The following is a 20,933-nucleotide window of genomic DNA, read 5'->3' on the forward strand; positions in this document are numbered from 1 at the left end:
GGAACAAAAAAGGAGGGAATTTAAAAATGTATTCAAAGGGACTGGGAGGCAGAGAGAACCTTTATGCCTCTCTTGAAGAGGATTCATCAGGAGAGAATGAAGGTAGGTTTGAGGCTGTGGTTTTAGTTTCTCAGCACTGAGTAGAATATGCTGTGCTATTGCTGCTATAACTATCTGGTTTTGCTGGATCTCAAATTGACAGGCAGAACTTGTGTGCTTGCCTTCATTGAGTTGTGGTTTGTTTGTGAGATAGTGTTGTGGCGAGAAATGGACTGTGTGGCAGCTCAGCTCTCTCTGTGTGTGATATTTTCTTGCGGACTGCTGTGAGATGAGCCCTATATCTGGCTTTGAGACTTTGTGCTTCTCTCACTGCTCTGGTCTGCTCTGCAATCTGCATTGCAAGGTGCACTCAGTCAAAATTTGTCTGAAGATGTTTTAGTTGAGCTTATGTCTATGCTTGTGGTTGCTAAAGGTGCTGCTGTGGCAGCTGTTGCAATGCTGAAGCAAGGGGTCATAATTGTGTGTGAGAGAGCAACCTGTGCCAGTGATATTACTGCAGTGCAGAGATATCGGCTAGCAATTGATTCTGGGCCATTGATTTTCGGACTGTGTTTGAAATGTGTGCTCTGTGTTGGGAGGAACAGATTTCCTTTTACTGTGCACTTCTGCAATGTTTTTCAAGGCAAGGTTACAAAATGCATTGCAAATTGCATTGCAGTGCAAAACTTGTGTGCACTCTATGAGTGCAGCTTGTTCCAGCCATAGGGAACTCTGTGGAAACACAAATACCCCATTGTTCCCCATGGGTGGCTCCTAGTGAAACCAAAGTGGGTTGTGTGATAGGGCATGATGTGTGCACCTACCGTCCAACCCACAAAAGAAATGGGCAAGAAGGTGATTTTAAAACTATTTCATAACTTTCCCCAACACCCCATAGGATCCTATGGGGGTTTGGGGGGAAAGTTAAATGCTGGTTAAAAACTGCCCACTTACCCATTTCTTTTGTGGGCTGGGTGGTAGGTAGCAACCACCATGTGCTACCACCGAACCTACTTTGGTGTCCATAGGAGCTACCCGTGGGGAACAATGGAATTTCCCCATTATTCCCTATTGCTGAAACACTCAAAATGTTTCGAGTTGAAACAGCCGGCTCAACAGCTCTTTTGGCGAAATGTTCCAGCCATTTTGTGTTTCATTTTGAGCTTGGAACAAAATGCAAAATCTGTTTTGTGCACATCCCTACTGTGAATCTGATTGGCTGGCTGAGTAAGGGTGTGGACATGATTTTAAAATCTCTCTATCTCTTTCTCTCCAGGACATCAGGATTGCTTTTACTTTATTTCTCATTAATTTTTCTCCTTTCTCCCCTCACAAAGCAGCTTCCCTTGCTTGCTTCCTGTCTTGAAGTAAACTTCTCCTGGAATCCAAGGGGCTTGGTGTCAAAATTACTTCGACTGTCAATGTAAATTTTTGTACAAGATGCCATTTTGCAACTGGCTCTGCCTCCCCAAGCAATTTCATTATGATAGCTTTCACAGCTCTGGGGGAAAAGAGAAGCTCTCAGAAACCTTACGTATGTCTGTCCACCGTGTGCCAAAATATATTGCCAAAACAAAATAAATCTTCTTCTAGAAGAGGATTGATTTTGTTTAGCTTAATACTCAGTTTATTTAGTAGTTTTGTGCAGCAAAAGGTTCTGCTTTGGGGCCCAGTACCAAGATGTACATTTATCTCTAGGTCATGCATTGTTTTATTTGGCTTCCTTGTAATTCTTTTCCAAACTTATTCTTTTCTCTTATTTCTCAGGTCATGGGCCAACATTCTCTGCATGCAAAAGTGTTTAAAACACATTTTATTGTCAGCTGCTCCCCTGGCCATGACAACAATGATGTAATACACATATACATGGTTTAAATTAAAAAGATCTAAGTCATTTGTTGATTTGTTATTTGATATTGTTGTGCCATTTAAATAATGGAGATATGACATGGTGTATCTCATACATTTCCTGTTTAACGTTAGAAGGCCCATTACCTAATAATTCTATTAATGCAAAGTACTACTAATCCTCAACACTGGGGAGTAGAGAATCCTTTACTAGAGATTTATTATTACATTTATTAATCATCATTCTAATTGTATAGTGGAGTCCATAGCCATAGTGCTTCTTGTGAAATCAGAACCAGTCTGCCAAATTCTTAGTCTGCTCCGAATTTCATAACTATTTAAACAGTTCATAATTTAGTCAGCTCAGACTCACATCAAGGGAATATATTTGGATCTGAGTCAATTCCAATGATTTGTAACAAACTGCTGTTGGAATGTCCTGATTCCTGACAATTGGCCATAGAAATACATGTCCATCTGCATAGTCCTAGAAAGCCAAGGATATATTGTTTCCTTGGCATCATGACATGAATACTGGCTGACGTCCTGACTTAATTGAAGAGTGCATGCTTTGAGGGACTGGGGGCGTGACAGGAGCCCATTCTTCTTATTGCGCAAACGCCATTAGAGTTCCAAGTGCTCCCCATGCTCTGGAAGGGCTTTCTAAGATAGGAAACATGACCAATAAAATATGATTCACTAGAGAACATTACTATGTCTGCTCAGATCCATGGCTTACATCTCAGCCTACCGCCCTCCTAAGTGAGATGACCACACGCTGCAGCAGACTACTGAAAAACAATCTGCTGCTACTTGCAAATATGCAGAGCCTTTGTGTCTCCTAAGCACAGTGTCATCGCTCCAGTGGACCTCCCATTGGGAATCAATGGAACTTTGTCACTGGAGTGAGAACACTGTGCTTAGGAGACAGAAAGGCTCTGTGCCTGCAAGCAATGGTAGAATGCTCCTGCGTGTAGGCATCTCACTTGGAAGGACAGTAGACTGTGCAGTATGTGAGCATGTGTCTTTATACATAAGTACACCTTAGTTGCATGTCTGTGACTGGGAAACCTAAATCAATTTTGAAGGGATTACTCTTAAAGCAGAGGAATTACTCAAGTAATAGGGGAGGCTTTTCCTTCCTGCAATAAACTTGGGACCAGAAATTCAAGTAACTGACATAACTTTTCATGGTAACTAACAAAAAATACAAATGTGTTGATTTTTTCGATTCGATTTGTACCCAGATCGAATCACCCTCGATTTGTTTGGGGTCTGAATTTGGCCAGCTAGCACAGGGGAGATTTGTTTTTCCATACATCTCCGAAAAGAAGTAGATTTGGGTACAAATCATTTTGTGCCCAAATCGATTTACACAGACAGCAGGCTCAGGCAGTAGTTTTCTCAGCAGCAGGAAGGAGGTGAAAAAAATTCTCTTCTCTTTTTCTCAATCAGAAAAGCAAGAACAAAAAGCAGAGAATCCACTCCAGGCAGCAGGCAGGCAAGGCAAGGCAAAGCTCCTCTGGCTGGCGCGCTCTCTCTCTCTCCTCCTATGAGGCAGAAAGGCAGAATGGTAGCTGGCTGCCTCCTTCAGTACATCTGGAAATCCCTCCTTCAAACTCCCACCACCCTTGTTCCTCCTTTGACCATCCCCTAGGCAATGTGGGGTCAGTCACCCCTGGCAATAAAAGATTTTAATGGAAATGAACCAATCTGGAACCAGGGGGGAATCCCCAACCAATTGTTGCACACTGTAAGTCACCAATCTGAAGCTTGGGAGGGCAGCATTTTCAAAAAGATTTCCTGCCACAAAATAGAGACAGCAAGAGAGAGTGCCACAAAATGGAGGTCTGAATCTACATATTATTCGGGTCCAAATTCTGGGTGATTTGTTTTGCACCTGAATCTGGCCAGCTAGCCAGAAGCAGCTTGTTTTGTCCACAAATCATCCAAAACAGGTAGATTTGGGTACAAATCATTTTGTACCTGAATTGATTCACACATCCCTAGTTGCTATGGAAAGAATGAAGTTGTATAGGGAATGCATGTCTGACCAGCTGAAAATGGAGGAAAGGGGTAAAGAGTCCTTCAGCAAAATGTTTGGAGTCTAAAGTGGAATGAGAAAAGAAAAAAAGCAAGCAGAGAGGATATGGAATAAGGAAGCAAAATCTGTTAGCATCAATAGGTGCAGAAGACAACTGTGGCAGTTAACCAGCAAAAGTAGGTTCCTCTGTCCAGGTTTGTTGGGTAAACAGTAATGTCATCAAAGCATTCCCAAATGAAGTGAAATCTGCAGTACTTAAGAAACTGGCAGATAAGTTCTGCCCAGCATGATCAGTCTCATCACCTAAGAAGCCTGACCTCATTGAGGCAATGTGGCTGTTAGTAGAATTTTTATGCAGTGATCATGTGTCATGTCAGCTACAAGGCTGTAAGGACGACATGACTACACCACCCAGGGGTGTAGCTAGGGGAGAGGCGCCCGTGTTCACCCCTCTCTCTGGTGGCCTCTCAGAGTGAGGGAGATAATGAAGAAAATAGGGAGGGGTGGAGCTGGGGCCCCCACGTTCTTTGAACCCTTTCGCTCAATCATAGCTACACCCCTACACCATCATCAACTGGAAGCAAAGAGCAAGTGCAGAACTGCATTGTCAGGAATTCTGTTGTTGTCCAGTATGAGATAATTACTTCCCCAGTATTGCTGAAGGAATGTCTGCTAAATAAAGTGTTAAAATTAATGACTTACATACTTGCATGTTCTACAGTGTAACACAGGCATTGCAGAACTTCCTGTGCCAAAGCAGGCCTCTAACACACATAGCAATGGTGCTGCACAAGAGGTCAGTAGTTCTGGTATTGTCTTTTTGCACAGCACCATCGCCATGTGTGTTAGATCACCTGCAGTGTGTTCATGGAACTGCTCTGGGGTGATTGGCATGAATACCCCTAAATGTGTTGGGGCTTTGTGTGGGGAATTAGTGAGCTGGGGTGGAGCAGCCCGACGTCAGAATAATTTTTGTTCAAAGTCTTGGTTACTGAAAGAAGGAGGTTGAAGTTCAAAAACAAACAAGGTTTTATTGTAGGGTAGGGGTACAGGGGAATAAGAAAGTTGATTCAGGCAATATTACGATAATATATTGTACTACTAAAAACACATTACAAGATTAACCACAGAACTGCAAAGAGGAGTTTCAGCTTAGTGTCTGAATCAGAATAACTTCCAGGCTGGCTAGACAAAGAAACCTTGAGAGAAACAGGTTTTTGGATTTAAGAAAGAGAGCAGGGATAGGGAGTCTGTATTATACTATGGGACATGTAAGCCAGAGTGATGAACCAGTGTGATGGCAGCTAGTGTTGGCAAAGTAGAGAGGACTATACAAAGAATTCTCAATAATGAAGCAGGTTGCAGTTACAAAGCCAGTATATGCAAGAGGCATTTTCAAATTTACCTTTGTAATTGGGTCACCAGAAGGACAACATGACGAGAAAGCTGAGATTGTGTCATCACATAAAACAGCAAATGAAAAATAGCTGAGATTATATTTAGAGGAGTAGCATTCTGATGACAGAGGAACAGTTACTAGCATTTGCTGCTACAGTTCATTTTTTCCATAGTATTCTTTCTGACCTTGGAACGTTTACATCACTTACATTTTAATGTTATGTCCGTTAACAACAATTATTTGCTGACATACTGTTAATTAACTAATCACTAAACTCTGTTACTTTACAAGCAGCATGATGGCTGTTCTGTTTTAAGATATTTATTCCACTTATAAATAATGCTACATTCTGAAGAAATTTGTAATACTGTTATCATTGCATTTTTCTTTGTTGTCTCATGTCAGTTACACAAACGGAACATTACTTGGAAGAGTAAACACTGACTTCTTTAGTTGTAACAAAAAACCATGTTGCTCTCCAATCTGAATGCTATGTCAAAAACAATGGAATTGCCTTCTTTTAATCTGCTGTGGTTAAGGTGAAGAAAGTGAATGGATCTCAGGTGGGGAAGTGCAGGATGCTGGACTGCTGAAAGGCCTTCCGGCAGGGAAGAAACAAGTACCCAAGGCTTATGTACAGGCACCTTAACAAGGGGTCCAAAATGTCTGTTCTGGGCTGGCATCACAGTCTAAACAGGTTGCACACTGGGTGTGCCACTACCAGGTTTGAGGAGCAGGATTAGCTGCAAGGTTTCAAGGCAGTACTGGGCAGAATGTCCACCAGGAGTCCCACAACTGGAATCACATTGGATTCCAGGTGCTTGTGTTAGTTACAGGAATTCTGGACAAAATAAAAGAAAAATTGTACAGAGTCTCCAGGGTAGAGAACTTCCAGGGGTTCCCACATGAGACATGAGAGTATATATGTTAACAATTCTGTGTTGAGATTAGGGGAGCTGTGTGGGAAGATTGGGCAGGACACAGAGGCAGCAGGACTCCAGTATGCCAATTCATTCAGTGGCTAGGAGTTGCTTTGATTGCAGGAAGGTGTGACTAATTGCCCCCTGGAACTTCCTCATTTCCCCAGGACCCTTATTTTGCTGGGCTGGCAATTTAGCCTAATCAAAATGACGGGGAGTGAGTAGGCTCAGAGCACATTATTTATATATTGCTTTTCAATTTAAAAAAAGCTCTCAAAGCGGCTTACATGGGGGGGGGGGAGACTTTCCCCTGTCTCCCAAAAGGCTCACAGTCTAAAAAGAAACATAAAGTAGACACCAGCAACAGCCTCTGGAAGAATGCTGTATTGGGGTTGAATAGTGACAGTTGCTTTCCACATGCTAAATATAAGAGAGTCACCTCTTTGAAAGGTGATTTTTTGCCTAGCTACCAGAAGACCCAATAACCCATTTGGCTTGCCTGAAATGGAGGCTGAACCTCAAAGCACAAGTTCTGGTACATACAGTAGTGTGTTAGGCCAAGATGGAGGTTAAATTATAAGGTATGTTCCAGCAACAGGAAGTTATTTCAGAGTTTCCTCCAGCAGCTTTTCAATCATATGTGAATGAATGTCATAGAATGGCAGACCATCCACTTCCATTTCCAGACTAGCGGTTTTTCCACTGCGGACTTGGTGTTGCCGTAATATATTCAGCAACTTTTCTTCCTACAAAATAAATCAGACTACATTGTCAATGTATCCATCGTTTGGAGACTGAGTCAAGACTGTGCTATTAAACCATTCAAGATTCCAGTAATTCATTTTTGTAAACACTGCTGCCACAGCAGTTGATATATTTGAAATGTGTCTAAACAGAGAAAAGACAGACGAAAATCTGGGATAGTCTGTGCAACCCATTTGTTATCTCTTGAGATAAACTTGCATAATCAGTTTCTGTGGATGCCAATGAGAACTCCACGATGCTGGGCATCAAGTATATCTGGAGTGTAAAGTATATATAAGGATAAAAAGAATAGGAACCTCCCCCCACCCCCCAGTTCTCTGTGATGCAACATTTTAGATAATCTTCTCAAAATTGTCTTCATTAAAATAAATGAAGTCTAAAACATAACATTCTCTGTCATTCATACAGTACTACATCCAGGAGCCTGTATGTTCTTTGCCAGAAAACCGCCAGAGTTTAATGGTGAAACTACAAAAACCACTTTCAACTTGAATATAAGAATAACTAGCTTAACCTGCGCAGAGCATCTGTGCGCTAGTACTTGATTGCTCCCCTCACCCCCTGCCACAGCCCCCCTCGCCTCAGAGATCTCCCCACTCTCACCTGAGCCACACTCCTGCTCCTCCTCCTCCATCCATCCCCCTCACCCCTCTTGGTCGTGGCTGCAGTGTTGCTGGCGCCTGTTGGCCAAGCTGCAGCTGCCTATCCCCAGAGATCTCCCCGCCTGAGCCCTGCTCCTCCCCACAGGAGCAGCAGCAGTGATTGACCAGGCCATTCCTCGCTGCTGCCACCACCACAGCCGCTTGTTCCCCTCAGGCTGCTGACAGGCCTGGGCCTGTCCCTTGCCTGCCTCTGACAATGGCCTCGGTAGCCCCAAACAGCAGCAGTGGTTGACTGGGCCCTTCCTTGCTGCCAGTGCTGCTCATTCCCCTCAGGCTGCTGACAGGCTCAGGCCCCTCCCTCTCCATTCCTTCTGTCTCTCTTCCCCTCCCTTCTTTTTCTCTCCTCCACTCACTCTTCCCCACTTTCTTCCCGCTTCCTTCATGTTTTTTCTTTCTCCCTCCCTCCCTGAATTAACAGATCTTGTTCATCTTGTTTCCTCATCACAGGCTCCTCTACCTTATCTGCATATGGAATCTCCACTGCCCATTCACCATGGTGCTTCTGCTCTCACAAGCCCCTTCTCCCTATCTGCATATGGAATCCCCACTGCCCAATCAAGTGCTTCTGCTTGCGAACTCTTGTGAGAGCTGCCACGCACGGGATTAGTGACGAGTACGCCTAGGAGAAATAAATATTTAGAAGATAGATGCTAAAGTGGCATCCGCTACCCCAAGTTGCTTCTGCCATGATCTAGAGCAGGGCTACTCAACTGCGGCCCACCAGCTGTTTTTTGACTACAGCTCCCTGCATCCCCAGGCACAGTGGCAGGAAGGTAGGATGGGAGTTGTATGCCAATATCTGCAGGAGGTTTACTGAATGTGGTTTACCCTAGATCATATGGGAGGTCGCTTCAGAACCATTTTGAGTGATAATGGAAAAGATTACCCAAAGCAGTCTTTGGAACACTGGCTGGTATTTACATTTCTTATGACAGTTGTGTGTGTGTTCAGCATTAAGATTTAGAGCTGCAAATAGTCAAACTTATATACTTAATACCAGGATTCACTAGAATACGTTTGAAATAAACTTGAAACTGAAATTATTGGAAGAATATTGAGTGGGTTCAGTAACAAAGACAGAGAAAGAAAAGAGGATAGGCAGTCTGGTATTATTTTGATTGGGCATTTGGCCAGAGTAGTTAAAAACACCTGCATGGAAGTAGTAGACAATACCAGTTGTATGAAATTTTTGTTTCAGTGTCTATTGCAGGAATTTGTAGTAAGAACCATCTTGTCAGGGAAGTTTTAATTTTATTTTCCTTTACAGTTGTTCTCATTAACTATAAAATCTTTTGCACTGAAATTTTAAAGTGTGTTTCCATTATCTAATTACTGTGCAAGCTTGACTTGGAAACATATAAGGCATCTTGGGAATCAGTCTGTGAGTAACTGTTGTTCAATGCAATCTCCCACTAAATTAATATTAAAGTAGAAGAGCTCTCACACGAATGTTGCTTACTGTATTGAAACGTGACACCCTAACTTCAGTGGTGTTCATATGGCCATAACATTCTCCTGATACTTTCATAACAAGCCTGGACAGGGTACATATGGGCAAAGGGGAATACCAAGGTTACATTGAAGTATCAGAGATAACATCAAACCAAATTATGGACACACAGGAGGGAGGTCATGGGAGTGAGGCAAATAACATTGTAGAGTCGCATCATCATCTTTCCAGGGTGGTGCAGTGGAAAAGCAGCACAGGGTAATGGTTAGAAGGTTGAAACTAGGACTTGAGAGATCTAGGTTCAAATCCACATGTAGTTATAAAACTTACTGTGTGACAATCTCAGCCTAACACTATCACAGGGTTGTTACAATGAAGGATATAAAGGTGGAAGAACCATGTATGAGCTCCTTTGAGGAAAGGTGGGATTTTATTTTTGTAAATAGCAGCCATGGGTGACATCAATCAGAAATAGGGTGCATGGCGGGATTAACATAGGAAAATAAGAAGCTGCCATATACCGAGTCAGATCATTGGTCTATCTAGCTCAGTATTGTCTTCACAGACTGGCAGCAGCTTCTCCGAGGTTGCAGGCAGGAATCTCTCTCAGCCCTCTCTTGGAGAAGCCAGGGAGGGAACTTGAAACCTTCTGCTCTTCCCAGAGTAGCTCCATCCCTTAAGGGGAATATCTTACAGTGCTCACACTTGTCGTCTCCCTTTCATAGGCAACCAGGGTGGACCCTGCTTAGCTAAGGGGACAAGTCGTACTTGCTACCACAAGACCAGCTCTCCACAAGACCAACTCTTCTCCACATGCCATTTTCATTTATAAAATGCCTTCCAAATGGCAATTTGCCCCAAGAGGACACCCACAGTACCACCCAAAGTAAATAGCAGCCTTGGAGTGTGTGTGCACACGCTATGTTCCCAATCCAAATCAGGTTTCCAGCAGATGCTATTTTTGTTTTTAAAAGCAAGACAGAGGGACAATGATGTATTTACTGTTATGTCTGCTCTTTGGTAATGCTATCTCAGGCCAATCAGACTGAAGGTTGCTAGTCTTCTGCCTTTTTTATAGCCTCAGGAAGATCTGGACACTGCTGAATTGGAGAGTCCAGGTCCCTCTGACACATGTTCATTTCAACACAGATCACAGTTGTTCAAAGCTCATTCTAAACAACAAAGGACCTTGGGTAAGAGTAAATTATCTCTAACAGCACTCGTTAAATAAACTCTCGAAATGCCTCTATTTGTGCACATTTAATTTTAGACTACTCTCTCTCATTTTAATTTGTTCCCATTTTTTAATGGCACTAGAGGGGAAAATACACAATAAAAAGTATCTTACAATTATTTATCAAACAACTTCTAAGACTTGAGAACTGTTTCCTATCCATTTCCTATCCTCAAGTTTGGAAATACTGGGAACCAAACGTGACTAACAAGTTCATGCTAGCACTTCAGATTTCACGGTTGGCCTTCTACACAAAAGCATTCTCATTTTTAATCACACTGATTATGCATCACTACAAAAATATCACTTTTACCATCCTAAATAATTAAAAGGAAAAAGTTTAGTATTAGACTAGAGGAGACTGGTAATAAAAATCAAAAAAGAAAAGAAAAACCTCAGAACAAACAATTCTAAGATTTCACTATGTCACAGAAATATTTATGCTTTTAATGTCCAAATACTATTAGAAGCAAAGCAGCTGGCTAAGTGGAAACCAGACACGATGGCAGCAGACTCATATGTGAGAATTGGCTCACTGCTGAATTTCTGATGCTACATTTTAAATCCTGCCCCCCACCCCCACCCCACAACACACACTCTGCTTTATAGGAGTTTAGCACAACTCATAATGTAACACACTGTAACATCCAGTTAGTGCCTTAAAGACAATCTGCACATGTTGAAGAATTTTGGAGCCTGACAGGATTTCTCCCAATTGTCAATTTATTAAAATGATGAGGCAATACTGAAGTTGAACTCAGAACTGTTAAATAAAAACAACAACAAAAAACAAAAAGACTATAGCATTGATGATTATCCAAATAAGAGGAATTTGTTCAAGACTGTGCTGAGGCTACATAAAAAAGACTAGGTCCATTGATGTGAAGGATGAATTCAAACTGGAGCAGTGACAAAGACAAACTTATATTATGTTAGTTTTCTTATGTCCTTATCTTGGATGGCTTTAACAGGAGCTTAGACAAATTCACGGAAGGCAGGTCTGTCAATGGCTACTAGTCTGATGGCTATTGGCCACCTCCAGCCTCAGAGGCAAGATGCCTCTAAATACCAGTTGCAGGGGATCAACAGCAGGAGAGAGGACATGCCCTCACCACTTGCTTGTGGGCTTCTCAGAGGAATCTGGGCCACTGTGTGGAAAAGGATGCTGGACTGATCCTGCAGGGCTGTTCTTATGTTCTAAACTAGACAGGAATTAATAATATATGAGCACAGATTAAATGAGCTTCAACAGTTTCGCGTGGAAGAAAGGAGCAGAGCAAGTGTATGACAGTACTGTACAAATACATCAGAGAGACAGAAGAAAGCTGGAACTATTAATCTAAAATATTGTTTTTGATAAATTTATGCCAAAAATTATACCATGCCCTTTAATTATTAGAAATTTAACACTGGGCATTAGTTTTCCTGAAATCCCGGAACAGCTTGGTGGATAAAAGTTCAAGTCACGCTCAAGTTAGACCAACCAATTTGCAAATGATATCTTTCAATTCAAATGCTTGAGTGGCTACTGAGATCAGGAAGGATTTTTTGAAAGTTTTCTCAGTTTCCTATGGGGCTTCAGAGAGAAAGGAAGTTGCATGGCATCTGCTGTGGACCTGCATCAATATTACATTTCTTAGGGTTGGCTCACTGGATGAGTTTTAATCACACTCAAAGTTGGTTCTAGTTGCCTTAGACAGAGTATGGAATGAGTTTTTATTCAGATCACATGGGCTAGTGGTCTTTTTTCTTTTTTTCCTTGAAGTGCACAGCTTGGCTTTGTTGCTCAAATTATCTGCAGATATCTGGTCTGCAAGTGACTTATTTCTGTTTGTTGTACATAATGCTCTAGATAGTGCAAGTGAAATGTGGGATGGTGGGTGGATTCTCCCTGTTTTGAGTAGGGTACTTGGTGGCCTTTGCTCTCTTTCAACTCTATTATTTTTACTCTATAGATTTATCATGTGTAGTAGATCACTTAAAAAGAAGGCAACCAGTAGCACTAAATTCAATTTGGTGTTATATTCTGCATTCTTGGGAGCAGAAGTGGAGATGATTCTAGTCACATATGAACCTCATAATCTCTGTAGAACATGGCAATTGTAAGCTAGGAACTTAATTGCCGACTAATTTCTCATTAAATGATCACACAACAGTGGTAAGTGCTACATGCAGTTTTGGCTTATACTAGAAACTGAAAGCTAGATGGGAAAGGGTCAATATCTCATGCCAAGCTTTTCATATGATTGTCTTCAAAGAGAATACCTTAGCCACAGAAGGAAGTGCTAATGCTGTCCAGGCTACTTTCGTGGAAAACCTGGGAAATCCAACAGCTTTCCTCAGATAGCGGTCATGTATTTCACAGGTACTGAGAATATATAATGCACAAGCAACAGCATAGCCTCCCCAGTTAGAAACTCCTGTAAGAGAAAAAATGAAACAGAATACAGGGTTGAACTGAAAAACTGTTCAGAAAAGTTTAAGTGAACCAGAACCAACTCTAACCTTGAACCTGAATGGAATCCCTATATACAAAAAGTGGTAACCAATTCAATATAAGTGCTTAAATAATCAAGCACTCACCTTTCAGTCATATAATTAGCATTTTTCCTATTTTTTTGTTTTAAAAAACCTTTTAAAAAACCTTTAAAATAGGCAGTTCAATTTTTCTCAGATTAAATATTATATTTCTATTCATTTTATAGAGTTAAATTGTAAGCAAAATAATTTTACACTATTTTGCATTAAATGTATCTAAACAGATTAAAAACCAATTCAAAGTGCCTGAACCAAACTATTTTTTAAAGACTATGTCTAAACTGGAGGATTACTAAATACTGATTAATCTGAATGGAGCTAAAAAAAAAAGTTTTTCAACTCACTGGTTTTTGTCCGTGGTGTTTAAACAATGAGTCACTGAAATGATTCATGAAGAAAAAAGGTTGCCAACTTTTTCACTAAAAGGAATTTAATCCTCTTAAAACCTGCATGTTTGGAGGAAATTCAAAAGATGCAGCTTTCTCAACATTTCACTATGAAACTATTTAGGGTAGTGAAATCCAAAACAGATTATGAAATTGCTCCAAAACAATTTCTTCAAACTGAGGGAGTGGCAACAAAGTGGCAGATGTTGTTCAATGTTAGCAAGTGTAAAGTGATGCATATTGGGGCAAAAAACTCCAACTTCACATATACGCTGATGTGGTCTGAGCTGTCAGTGACTGACCAGGAGAGAGATCTTGGGGTCGTGGTGGACAGTAGAGATGTGCAAATCGATTTGAGTACAAATGGATTTGAATTTGAATCAGGCCCTTTTGAGTTATTTGAACTCAAAATGAAACACCCTTAAAATAAAGGGCCTGATTCAGGTTTGACTCAAAATGACCCCGATTTAAGCACCATTCTGGTGGGCTTTCTCCCCTTGGTGATTGGTTTTCTGGCACTGGCTTCCGAATGGCTTGAGATCTCCTTGCTTCCTGGTTGGATTGTTATCATTAGGGATGTTCATGAAGCACTTCATGCACATCCACAGGGGTGGCAAGTGGGAGCTTTAAATGGAGGGAGGCAGGTCTTACCTGCCTCTCCAACGTTCCTCTGTCACATCACTATGGCGCTGTCACTTCCAAATGGCTGTGCCTTCTCTGCAGATAAGCCATGCTGCATTGGGGGCTTCCTGCATGGGAACAGATGCAGAGTACTCAAGATGGCGTCAAGATAGTCTGCATGAGAACACTGCTGAGCACTCAAGATGGTGTCCACAGACACCATTTACGTGACTCCAGCACCCATGGGATGCTGGGAACAGGGAAAACAGGTTGCTTACCTCTAACAGATGATCTGATAGTGATCCACTGACAGTCACAAAAGTGGGTTTTGTGCCTGCGCAGACCAATTTCGGGATAGATTCCTTAGCTCCTTGATGCACCCCTCCTCCGCTTAGTATGCATGCTCCACACCCGTTATTTTTGGCAGCTGGGCGTCATTTCCCTCAGTTTCTGTAGGCCGACAATGCTGTGATATTTCAATCTTCTAACTTAAAAACTTCTCAATGCTTTCTTATTGAAGTGGGGATGGGTGGACGGGTTTTGTGACTGTCAGTGGATCACTACCAGATCATCTGTTACAGGTAAGCTACCTATTTATCTGGATAGTGATCCAGTGACAGCCACAAAAGTGGGTGACTCATGAGCTTTCCCTAACTGGAGGTGGGAGAAGCAAGCTACTGAAGGCCCATTTAAGCACCGCCCGTCCAATAGAAGCTGCCGCTGATAAACAAAGATCCAGCACATAGTGTTTCATGAATGTTTGATTTGAGGCCCAAGTGGCAGCCATGAACATGTCTCTAAATGTAATGCTCAAGAGTCTTTGTCATGAAAAGTCTTTGTCCTCCTGAGCATGGTTGCCCATTTCAAATAGAATAGCAGAGTTCGTCTGACATCCAGACTGTGCATTGCATGTTCCAGTGGTGTGATTGGGTCCCTGAAGAAAGTTGGGAGTACAACATCCTGATTCATGTGAAAATCAGACACTATTTTCGGTTGAAAATCTGGGTCAAAATGCATAACCACTTTATCCTGATAAAACTTAGTGTAAGGCTTATCAATATGTAGTGCATTGAGTTCACTGACCCATTTTGCCGTAGCTATGAGGAATACTGTCTTTAGAACCACCAGTTTCAAAGAAGCTGAAGCCATAGGCTCAAATAGTTTCTTAGTCAATACATATAGGCCATATAATCAGCTATCTTTATCGACAAACATGCCGTAGCATATGTCTGGCACCCCAAAATGTCTAATTTGTGGCCTTCTTTATCGGCTGGTGTAGTATGTATGCTGCCTGCTTCCCTTTGAAGAAGAGGCACAGTCAATAACAATTGAGTTTGGTATTGGATGCTTCAATAGATATTCATTATCTTCTTCTTGCACCCTATAGAGCATTTCTAGATGTTTTGAGGTAGGCATCAATGTCACTAGCACCTCCCATGTCGATTCACAGCCCTAGTTATTACGGATAGGTATGCAGGTTGAATCATCATAGTCTTTTTCATAAATTATAAATTGGGTCATCCAAATCTGTAGTTTTTTATTTTAGATCAAGACCAGCACTGTTAACCATTTCTGCCACTTGCTGGTGGTAAGACCGCATTTCCTCGTTAGGAGATATGAAAGGAGTGGTTGGCATATTTTGGTCCAGATCGGAATTCTTTCCAGTAGATTCGGATTCTGAAGAGATGGATTCATAGTCATCATCTGAGGAGACAGGTTCTGTAGATCTCACTCCAGTTGCAGAGCCGGCCACTTTAGTAGGAGCATGAGCTGCACCTCACCTTCACTGGATGGTGTTTGTTTAAGTTAATCAAAGATCCAGATGAAGTTGCAGACTCTGAAAATTGTATAGCCTTGTCTGAAGTCAGAGAAGAACAAGTTTGCGTAGCCATAGATTTTGGACGACTGGTTGTCTGAGTACACATAGATTTAGTCATGGACGTGATGTAGAGAAGGATGGTATCTTAGGAACTTGTTGGGTAACCTCGGCTACATCATCATCATCCCCATCCAGCCCATGATTTTAAAAGCCTTTAAAAGTGCCCGCTGACGGAATACTATCAGTAGACTCCAACAGGGCTAATATATTCCATGTTGACTTCGGGAGATGGAGCTCACTGGATCAATGCCATAGATTTCGCTTCCAATAACAATTCCAATAACCAAGTTGCCGACGGCAATTGACAAGGTATGGGAGCTGGATAAGGAAACGACTCAATGTCAAAGTTCCGATGCAGTCGCAGACAGGGAATGACGAGGAGTCTGGGTTGGAGAGAGCGATGTCGCCTGATCCCAAAGCATCAACGTCAAAGGCGGAGAACAGTGTTGAAGCCCCATAGGGCACTTGACCTGGATGACCAAGTCCTTGTGTTTTTAAGGGGGTAGAGCATCCGATGCTACTTCCTCCACTCTGCACTTCTCTTTCTCTCGGCAAGAAGCCTTATGCCTCGAAGTTGACTCCGGCTTTTTAAACACAGAGGTCGACATCGATGTTGATGGTTTTGGCACTGGGGATTTTGACTGCATTGGCAGAGCAGTCCCCAGCTTTGATTTTGATATTGAACTGGATGCCGATGGTGATAGGGATGATTATTTCTTTGGGGCTAAAGCGTCTTCAAAAATAGCCACTTTTAAAAGTGCTGCACGATTTTTTAAAGTCTGCTTAGAAAACGAAGATGAGACCGAACAGTGTGCCATGCTATGCCCCTTTCCCAAACAGAACTGAGTTTGCCACTGCAGTCAGCACACCTTTAAAGGTGGTCTTCTCTCTGGGAGAGGTCCTACTCATGAGAAAGTCAATAAACCACAGCAATTCATCCGCAAAACAGAGAATATTCCGTTAACTTTTCCAAGCTCATAATGAAACAATCCACCAATGCAAACACAGCCAGTCCAAAATAACACTAAAGAGGAGTCCTTAAACTGTTTCATGTCAATAGTCCAGAAATTCAAGCCAAATACTTTACAGTTAGAAGAAGAGTTGTAAGTCCAGTCCAAAGTCAATCCATAATGAGGGAACTATCCAAAACAAACTTTCTGAGGAGCCGAAAAATCCCACAAAGAAGTGATTGCATTGGCGGTCAGAAAGAAACTGAGAGAACCACCAAAAATAACAGGTGCAGAGCACGCCCACTCGGTGGAGGAGGGGTGCATTGAGGAGCTAAAGAATCTATCCCTAAGCTCAGGGGTGTATCTAGGGTGGGGCAGGCAGGGCATGCCCCGGGAACCACTTGAAGGGGGGCACAATACAAGCAAAGTAAAATACAATTTTGTAGAATTGTTTAAAAAAAAAAAAGGCTGCCAAAAACAAAATGGCCACTGCGCATGCTCAGATGGCCTCTGTGAGGCCTTGGGCCATGCCAGGCCTTGCAGCAGTCATTTGAGCATGCATGATGGCCATTTTGTTTTCAGTGGCCATTTTTTTTAAAAAAGATTATTTTTAAAAATGGCTACCGCACATGCTCAATTGGTCCCTGCGAGGCCCTAGAGGCCAGCGGGGGGAGGGCAGACCCCCCAAGGCCTTTAGGAAGCCCCCTGAAGGGGCTACAGGTAATTTTTTTTAAAAAATAATTAATATAATAGAAGACACTGTACACATATTCAGATTGGCACTATGTACAGAGAATCAGGGCTTGTGACTAATCAGCTGAAGTTTATGAGCTAGGAGTGTATTCATGTGCTCTTACTTTGCTTCTTGTGATAAGTGAGTTAAATGTGATGTCTTAATAATATGGCTATTAATGGTGAGTTTGTCTCTGAATCAGTGTGAAATCCTTAGTATTAAGGCCCACTGGGAGTTTCTTGCTCTCTTTCTCTCATTTTAACTGTCTTTCTGAAAGACTAGAATATATTCCAAGCAGTGACACAGTTTACTCTGCATATCCTTTAATTATTTTCAGAGTATCTGGGAAAAGTCAAATTCTCCATTGATTTTTAAAACTTATGTAATGGTGATGCTACAATACATAGTAGAGAATTATACAGGCACTTCTGTTTAGTTTTCCAAGTACACCTCCACATAGTATTTGGGTATTTCATGAGCCCCAGAATATTGAAATTTGTAGTTTTCCAGCATTTTTTGATCTGGCTACATCCACTGCTAAATAGTTTTTGAAATATTAAAAGATTAACAAGCTTGACTTGTATTTTTGAGCTGATATTATGGTGAAGTTATCTGAAAGATGGATGTCAGGTGTTTGGACAGGGGGCGCAATTTCAGTGTTTGCCCTGGGTGCTATTTTCCCTAGATACGCCTCTGCCGAAGCTGGTCTGCGCAGGTGCCAAATCACTATCCAGATCTGTCACCAAATCACTATCCAGATCTGTCACCAAATCACTATCCAGATCTTCCTGTTCTCATGCAGGAAGCCCCCAGCACAGTGTGGCTTATCTGCAGAGAAAGCATGGCTCTTTGGAAGTGACAGCCCCATGGTGAGACTGCAGAGAAGCACCAGAGGGGCAAGTAAAACTTGCCTCCCTCTGTTTAAAGCTCCTGCTTGCCCCCAGCTGAAATGTTTTGACTGGGGTAACGTGAATCATTTCAGCACCTTGAATTAGAGGCACCGAAATGATCCATGCACATCCCTAGTTATCATACAAATCAAGCGTTGTCATGGGCAACTGGGTCCCCATTGGCTGGAGGGCGAGAGGAGGGAGGGGGAAGAAAAAGGAGAGAGATTAAAACTGGCATGGCCATAGCTCCATTCAGCTAGGCATTAGATAGGTTGGGAGTTACTTCTTGAACTTGTCTGAAGTGGATCTTCAGGCATTTGGGTTTACTTTTCCTATCCTTCCCTTGCCAGCAACACTGTAAATCTGATCCTACATATTCTGATCTAAAATTACATTCAGGAAATTCAATACACGTTTATCTCTTCTTAGCCCAAAGTTACGCCTAGCTTTTCTGACAGCTCTGAGGAATTAGTTCCTAAGTAAAGATATACTCATAATTAGAGACCAGAAATTAACTGTGGTGGTTTTCTAGTGCTAGTTTGTTCTGAAATCATGTTTAAAGGGCATTAATGTTCCTTTAGTATAATTCCGCACACACACACACACACCCGGTGTAGGTTCATAATGCAATTTTTTTTTAGTAGACTAATACTGTTTACACAGTTGGCAAGCACTGGGTACAGCAATCAAGACTTAGATCTGCTTCTACTATTGCACATAAGAAATCCTAATAAAGATGGGGCCTGCAAACGGTGGACAACATATAATAACCACAAGGCTCAGACATATAGATAAGAGCTACAACTTGCAAAATCCCAGGACCTTTGCACAGGTACCATCTGATAGTTATACCAGTCTCCAGATCATAAAAATGGCCAGTAACCTTCCTCATCACTTCCCTACATTCATTTTAAAATATCAAAAGTAAAGAAATGCAATGTCTGAAGCAACCCATAGTGTTGACCAGAGTTGGTGCTTTGAAGTACTACATGTTCTTCCCTAATATTATTATTTGTGTATCTTTTCCAGAGAGGGCAGAAACTAGAAATAAAAAAGAAGGCAAGGATTACTCAGTGCCAATCTAGCACCAGCAGAATGCCAACGATATGAATACAAAGTGAATTTTTCTGCCTATAACATTAAGTTCTACCCACTGACTGACACACACACACACACACACACACACACACACACACACACCATCAGTTAAAATTCAATAACAAGATTAAATACCAATGCAAGAGTTCCATTTTAACACTTTGGGCTTGTTTTGGACTTACCAGCAACAACTGTAAAATCAGCTTCAACATCACAAGCTATAACATCCCCATTTTTAATGTACTTTTTCACAGCTTCTTTTACTTTTCCCATTCCTAATTCATTTCCTCCATCCCCAATGCCTAAAGAAAATGTGGAAAGAATAGTGAATATCACACTAGTTTACAAGTTTAATTCAGATTAATAAAATATGCAGTGCCACTTTATTTAAGCTTTTCAAAATAACAGTATAGTAGTTCAATTAATAAACTATTAAAGCCAGAGGAGTTAATTTGAAGCTACTTGTGTTCTAGTGAAGTTCTGCAATGTTAGCAGAAAACTGGTGTTATTTCCAGTTGGAAGAGGAATTTGACATCATGCTGTTCCCGTTTTCTTTTCGGAGGGGCAAGATCTATTGCCTTAACATGTTTGTTCTAAGTGTTCTAAAGTAAGAAAAATTTCCAGCAACTTGTTAGCCAAGAAAATATAATGTAACAGAGCTATCAATTGCTTAAAATACATATTAAAATGCATTTGCCCTTTGAAGTAGCAAGATTTTTTAGCATAGAGCTTGTGCGTGTTTGCGGATTTTATCATATTATGCCATTAAGCTTAAACATATGAGAATATTCCTTTACAGATCTTTATACACAATATTAGACAAAGTGTGAATGAAATTCAGCAATGGTGACCATTGACTATCCAAAGATCTTACTGATATAATTAACTTCTGTAAATTGTATTTTAAAATATCTTTGACACCCATAATAAATACCAAAGAACCGGAGCTATATTTGAGAAAGACAATCTTTTAAAACAAAAGAAACTGAACTATAGGAATATTGTCCTCATTTGAAAAATTCGGAGGGAAATGAAGACTACAGTTAAGTTGCTTTGGGGGGGAAATAGTGTCTGAGAAGACTGAAAGGTAAAATAAGAGAAATTGACTCCACTGAGCTCTCATTAACTTTCACTTTCAACATACATAAAATCATTGGAACTAGAATTAGTATTTGCCATTTATGTATTATTACATTACACATGTAATGTGCATTATTATTACACATTTTTGTGTTCCCTCTCACAACAACCCAAAGTTGATTATTGCTATTCCAATGAGGCAGATAAGGAATTTAGGCTGATAGTGGCCAACAACTGAAGGCTGCATGCATGCAATTAAAAAAAAAGCATGTGTGCAGTGCTGGTATCCCCACCTTGCACAGCTTTCAAGGACCGAATTTTGTATCATATAGAGCACTTCTGGGGGAAGGGGGAATCAATTAAAATTCCCCCCTGCACAAGCACTTGTACTTCAGAA

The 20,933-nt window shown here is 41.4% G+C and overlaps 2 protein-coding genes across 14 annotated transcripts in view; one reads left to right on the forward strand and one right to left on the reverse strand.

Annotated features, from left to right (window-relative positions):
* The window catches only part of GPR68 (G protein-coupled receptor 68), a 28,056-nt gene extending 26,123 nt beyond the window's left edge, over nucleotides 1-1,933 (forward strand). Inside the window, exon 3 of the mRNA XM_053283594.1 lies at nucleotides 1,807-1,933. Within this exon, the coding sequence (XP_053139569.1) occupies nucleotides 1,807-1,914 (108 nt within the window). The 3' untranslated portion in view covers nucleotides 1,915-1,933. The remainder of the gene's footprint in view (nucleotides 1-1,806) is intronic.
* A 3,009-nt stretch (nucleotides 1,934-4,942) lies between these two features.
* DGLUCY (D-glutamate cyclase) overlaps nucleotides 4,943-20,933 on the reverse strand; it is an 89,863-nt gene continuing 73,872 nt past the window's right edge. For 10 of the 13 annotated variants that reach the window (XM_053270633.1, XM_053270644.1, XM_053270717.1 and 7 more), the window contains 3 exons: nucleotides 19,639-19,758; nucleotides 12,627-12,781; nucleotides 4,943-6,996 (listed from right to left, as the gene is read on the reverse strand). In XM_053270633.1, the coding sequence (XP_053126608.1) occupies nucleotides 6,853-6,996; nucleotides 12,627-12,781; nucleotides 19,639-19,758 (419 nt within the window). In that variant the 3' untranslated portion in view covers nucleotides 4,943-6,852. Of the gene's footprint in view, nucleotides 7,014-12,625; nucleotides 12,782-13,936; nucleotides 14,035-19,638; nucleotides 19,759-20,933 lie in introns of those variants that run through there. The other 3 variants (XM_053270653.1, XM_053270663.1, XM_053270670.1) reach the window with 3 other exon arrangements.

This window comes from Hemicordylus capensis, chromosome 1 (genome assembly GCF_027244095.1).
Source record: "Hemicordylus capensis ecotype Gifberg chromosome 1, rHemCap1.1.pri, whole genome shotgun sequence".
Classification (NCBI taxonomy): domain Eukaryota; kingdom Metazoa; phylum Chordata; class Lepidosauria; order Squamata; family Cordylidae; genus Hemicordylus; species Hemicordylus capensis.